The sequence below is a fragment of the Mauremys mutica genome, chromosome 7, assembly GCF_020497125.1.
Source record: "Mauremys mutica isolate MM-2020 ecotype Southern chromosome 7, ASM2049712v1, whole genome shotgun sequence".
NCBI classification, from domain to species: Eukaryota; Metazoa; Chordata; order Testudines; family Geoemydidae; genus Mauremys; species Mauremys mutica.
The window spans coordinates 41,249,986-41,255,985 of record NC_059078.1 but is presented as its reverse complement, the minus strand read 5'-3'; the positions used below and the strand labels follow the sequence as shown (position 1 = coordinate 41,255,985).

The 6,000-nt window shown below is 36.8% G+C and overlaps 1 protein-coding gene across 2 annotated transcripts in view; it reads left to right on the top strand.

Moving 5' to 3' along the window:
- The first annotated feature begins 365 nt into the window (after positions 1–365).
- LOC123374161 (plasma membrane calcium-transporting ATPase 2) overlaps positions 366–6,000 on the top strand; it is a 170,182-nt gene continuing 164,547 nt past the window's right edge. For both annotated transcript variants that reach the window (XM_045023762.1, XM_045023763.1), the window contains exon 1: positions 366–480. In XM_045023762.1, coding sequence (XP_044879697.1) covers positions 468–480 — 13 coding nt within the window. In that variant the 5' untranslated portion in view covers positions 366–467. The remainder of the gene's footprint in view (positions 481–6,000) is intronic.

Here is a 6,000-nt window from a genome sequence, read left to right as displayed (position 1 = left end):
TACATTACTTATATTCCAATTGATTTATTTTCTAATTATATGGTAACAATGAGAAAGCCAGCAATTTTTCAGTACTAGTGTGCTATGACACTTTTGCATTTTTATGTCTGATTTTGTAAGCAAGTAGTTTTTAAGTGAGGTGAAACTTGTGGGCATGCAAGACAGATCGGACACTTGAAAGGGGTACAATAGTCTGGAAAGGTTGAGAGCTATTGGTTTAGTTAAATGGTTATTTTAATTGTTGTTGAGTTGTAGTAATGTTTTATAAGATTAATCATGTTATAGAACCTTCCCCCCACACACCTACCTTATTAAGCCTCTCTGGTTTCCTTTTATCTTGGTCTTAACTAATAGGTGATCTCCTGCCCTCTGATGGGATTTTCATTCAAGGAAATGACCTTAAAATTGATGAAAGTTCTTTAACTGGAGAGTCGGATCAAGTCCGCAAATCTGTTGACAAGGACCCTATGCTGCTATCGGGTGAGTCTGTTTTTTATTCTTTCTGAATTAGTAGTTTATGCACATCAAATTTTTGATGCTCCTTTTTCCCCCTCAGATGTGGTTAGGTTTTGAAAAGTGGTCAGTAACTTTAGAAATACTATTTATCTGTTGTAGGTTGACTTAGGCACAAACCTTGGAGAGTTTTGTCTATTAGAAATCTAGGAATTTATTTTAAAATAGACTCTTAATTTTTTATTCATGGAAAGAATCCCTTCTAGATGTTACTTACAGATAGTATCTTTATGTTGGGATTCATTAAACAGGTAGGTGATTCTACAAGGTGTTTTTCCTCACTAAACCAGGGCCCCACCATGAACTTAACAGACAACCCCGGCATCCTGATAAATTTCTTATCAAATAATTACATTCAAGCCATCTAAATTCCACTTGCAGGTTCCACTGATTGCAGAATTATTCACTGTGTAACCAGGATGAATTTGTGCAATTTCCAGTTGTCACAAATAACTGGCTATGAATTTCAGAGGCTACGAAAAATGTATTTTAATAGATGAGGTTGGTGAGTCACATACATAAGGACATTAAAACCCAAATTAGCGCAAAATGAATAAAGTTCCCCCAAAGATAGAAACATAAAGCATAAAAGTCTCTAGGGTTGTCATACTCTCAGACTTTCAGAGACTATGGAAAATACCGGGAGCCAGTGGGGTATATCGTAAGTGGAATGTGCCACTTCAGCTTACACCATCCTGTCAAGCCTGAAATTCCCAAGTAGGGTCTGGTAACCACCTTCTTTATATATGTTTTCTCCATTCTACCTACACATGTCTGGGACCATATTTGATGAGGTTTCTGGCCCCTTCCTATGAATGGTATTCTGGAGCAATTTATTTGGTCATTTAACTTCTGAGGCTGGAAAAGGTCATTTTTTTTGCTGTTTCTATGAAAAAATCCTGATATTTGGCCAAGTTATAAGCCTTTGAAAATTCTGTTTCTACATTCATAGTAGAGATTTGTTAGAGTTTGTCACCTAAATGCTCCCAAGATACCATATGCTGTGAGTATGCTTCAGACCAACACTACAAGGACTGAGTGGGAGTTTCCCTGCAATTGCTGCCACAGGCCGTTATGGCACCAGACACAAGACCGAAGTGCCGGGGAGACTCTCTGTCTCTGTCTCTCTCTTTCTCTCTCAAGCTCTCAAAATACACTTTTGACAGGCTCTCAGACAGTGTATAGGACTTGTTAGGTCTAAGCATCTGGCACTGGCCATTACTAGAGGTAAGATGCCAAACTAGATTTATCAGTGGTCTGGTTTAGTATGGCAAATCCTATATCACAGAGCAGAGATTAAATGTGAAATTGATGTATGGATAAAATATTTCACTTGGAGCTGTGTTCTAATGTGTAAACTGGAAGACATTCTTATTTAGTGTCTTCTTTGTGATACTAACCATCATTTTGGTGAACAGCAGTTTCATGTTTAATCCATAGCCATCTGTTTGCTGTATTCTATATTTAATTTTTCAATTTTTGCAAAAAATCCTTTTTCTATTAATAGCAGATATGATTTATGAAATTGTAAGTACAGCCATTGATAAGCTGCCATGAGCTAGAATGTGACCATTTTTCTGTAGTACATCTAATACTTATGAGTTAATTTCACAAGCTTCTATCATGAAACATCATGAGCTTTTATAATTTGAAACAGCCACTGTTATAATATTCTTGATGGCAGTTGATATTCAGTATACACACGCCGACCCATACATGAATTTTATGAGAGCTATTTGGATGTGTATAGCTATCAGTTGGTAACTGAAAGAAAACATGGGAAATGTTAGCAGATGTCTTGTCCTGAAAAGATAGCAGAGGAAAAAAATAGCAGTCAAATTAGGGGAAGAACATACGATGTCCCCACTTCTGCTGCCAAAACCCCCAAACATCTGCCTACTTAAAGAGAGAAGCTTGGCTTTATAGTTTTATGACACAATTACACAAAGTTTAAGCACTTTTAAAGTTCTCTTTATTGTGTAATTACAAAGATGGTGAAGAATTAATGTGATATTTTAATGAGTGCTGTGTGAGCTTTTATAACGTTCATTAATTGACTGACTAATTTATACTGACACTATTCTAGACGAGTTCTGAATTCTTAGGTGCTCTCTGATTTGGTGCCTCATACTGCAGGGCCTCAGCATCTCTTGGGAAGGGCTAAACATTCTCTAATCCCAGCGATGTTGATAAGTGTAGAGGGATTATCAGCACCATGCATGAACCAATTGAATTTTGATGGGAATAAAAATTATAGCCATATCCCTTCCATAGTTACGGTACATTAAACACGGTAAATTATTGTGGGTGCAAAGTACATACTCAAAGTACAGAGGAATGGATGGGGTGCAATAAAGGACGCCACTAGCCCCATACATGCTGGGCTGAGAACAGTTGTACTTAAGATGTAACTTGTTTTATACACATTTTGACCAATTATTGTGGAGGGGGAACCAGAATCTTTACTTGGGTTTTAAAATTTAGTCTCTGGTCGATGGCCAAACCATATTAGCCTGAACCAATGTTTTAAACAAATTTGTGTAGCAAATGTACTATAAACATCTTAGATTTTCCTCTTCTTTTTACATATGAAATACATAGGCAGACTATGCTGGGAGCGTCAAGTTAAATGTTTTCAATGATGATAACCCTTCAGCTCTAGGACTAAAAATTAGGATAAACCAAAGCTCATCTGGCCTGCAGTCTGACATTGTCTTCCCCTGAATCATCCACTGAAGATGAAAAACATTTCTTCTGTCTTGTCATCACAAAGAACAGCTATAAAACATTATAATTGAAGTCCACAAACTCATTTCAATGCCATTGTCAATCTAAATCTGTTGAAAGACTGAAGCAGGAAGTAGGTTGATATTGAATTCACCCTTCTGGCACCTGAAATGGTGTTTTTAATAATCATTCAGAGTTTCAATGACATAATTAAGCTGTGTCTCACTGCTGATATCCTTTTTAATCACCAACACAGTCATTTGCTCTACTTGAGAAACAGTTCTTATCATACAAGTGCTGACTAAAACAGATGGTTCATTTCCATCTGTATTAACACATTTAGAACCACCTTGAAAAATAAAGAGTTCACATTTCCATAAGACGTCCAAAACCAAAATAAGCAATTTCTCTTTTCTAGTTGTATTGTACTGACATTAAATACATTTTTTTTTAAATTGAGGATGTTAAAATAGATTTATGGGAACATGTAATAGGCATATCAATGTCATTGTCTGAGCTAGGGTGCCAGGATGTAGTACATTAACCAACTCATACCTAGCTTCTTTTGTTATACAGGCTGAGGGGGCCTGTTTGGCATAATTAAGATGTTACTTTCCAAGAACCATGCAGATCTCTGTTCTCTGATTGAGGTCCAGTTGTATAAAGGTACCAGTCAACATGAGTAAGATTGGCAGAATTTGGCCCTTTATGAATAGATGCTTCCTCCTTTCAGTATTGATTAATCTGGATGAGACCTTTTCTTATCAATGCTGGCATTGTATATACTTATTAATTTCACTCTGATTTAGCATTAATTAATGGCCACCTGAAAAGTATCAGGATAAAAGCTTATAATATAATGTTTTAATAAGACAAGATAGAGGCAGGTAGTAGGTGGAGCAGTATGTAGAAAAGTTAATATGTTTTGGGGGAAAAGAAAAGATAGCTTACAAAGATCCAGAATTGTAGTACTTCAGGTTCATAAAAACCTGTTAAATTATGTAACACTTATGAATGTTGTACGTACTGTTTGTGTATGCCCTGTCTAAGGTAATTAGAAATGGTAATTGGTCCTGGGGGAGCTCTGATTAGCAGTGCCTTTTTTAGTGACCTAATTTTTAGTCTATAACTTTAAGGCATGGCTATTCTGAGAGCCCTAGAGGTTTGAGAGCAATTGCCCCAAACTGTCCTCTGGGAACTCTCCAGGAGATGAAAACAAAGCCACTAAAGGGCAGTCCTTTGTTTTGTTTCTACAAGGGTTCACATGCAAGTCAGTGGTATCAAAAACACCTGATAAACAATATCAGCATGTTACTAGAGAACTGAAGAAACCAGACAGCTTGGGAAGTTGTCTCACCACAACTTTCACAATCTTAAATGGAAGATTAGAAACTGGATGATAACTGGGTTGGGGTGGGGTTTTGTTTTGTTTTTTGTTTTTTGTTTTTTTAAGCAGTGACCATATCATAGTTCCCTTAACAGAAGTGAGCAACCTACCTTCCGAAGGGAAACCTTGACAGTCTCAACCAGAAATGGATCCAGTACTTCCCCACTTGCCTTCACCACTCAGGGGAACATGGATCCAAAGGGCAGGTTGTAGTACAAAGTATCTTTGGAACCCAAGTGAGCAAAGCTGGCCTAAAGTCAAGGAAAAATAGTCTGCATATATAAAATCAGATGCTTCAGCTTGCATCTGCTCATTTAATCTGCAAAGTGACATGAAATTTCTTTGCACTGGGGGAGAGAGACTTGCATCAGCTAAGAGATGAAGACAGTTTAGTTTAACCAAACTGTCCACTACTCACAGAGGAAATCCATGGATTGAAGCTGATGCATTGTTTAATTCTTGTCTTAGTCAAGAAAGCTGCTTTTTTGAATACATTCATAAATACAGAACTTTTGAATGAGACTAACCTCACTGTTATACTCATCAGTGTTCTGAGGTATTGTGTGATAGGTAATTGTTAATTTTCTGTACATCTCCTAAGACAGTGTTACTGATTTTGTCCCAGTGTTTGTGTATTTAGTTACAAATATGGGACAGTTTCATAGAAGAGCAGAATTAAGCTCATTCTAATTTTATATAAATAATGATTGAATTGGAAAAGACACAATGTTATTCCACCTGAACTTAATTTAGTGTCTCCCTGTACATTTATATCCAGGCAAAGCAAGGATCCAAAACCAAAGAGAAGTCAGTTTATTGAAGAGCAAATAAAACAAATTTTTTGGCCATGGTGCTTTGTTAGTTTCTGAAAACAAAAAATGAAGCTGGATTAAGGAATCAGGTCACTAACTGCCTGGAGAAAAACAGCTCAGATTTTGTCTCGATTCCCTGCCAGTAAATATTCCAGTCTGGGCTTCTTGCAAAGCAGAAACCTTCAGAGCAAAGCATCCAACCTTAAAAGCTCCAAATTATTTTGGTTATTCTGCAATTATAATGACTTTGATGGAAAGTTCTCTTTCTTTTCTAGAGGGATTTTTGATAGATGTTTCAATTTATTGATAACATCAACTCTATCTCAGCAGTTTCAGGGAAGGGGCTAAAATAGTTGCCTGGATTTTCAAATAGAGAATATGTATCCAGCACAGTTTTGGTATTAGTTACTTTGAGCCCTGAAAGTGAGATGTTACTTTTCACTTGCTTCTTCATGCCCGTTTTTCCATATTTAACCAGTTTCATTCTCTGATATTTGGGTTTCTGGACACTCTTTGGTCCACTAACTTTTAGGTACACGATTGTCCAGAAAATGTCTGTGG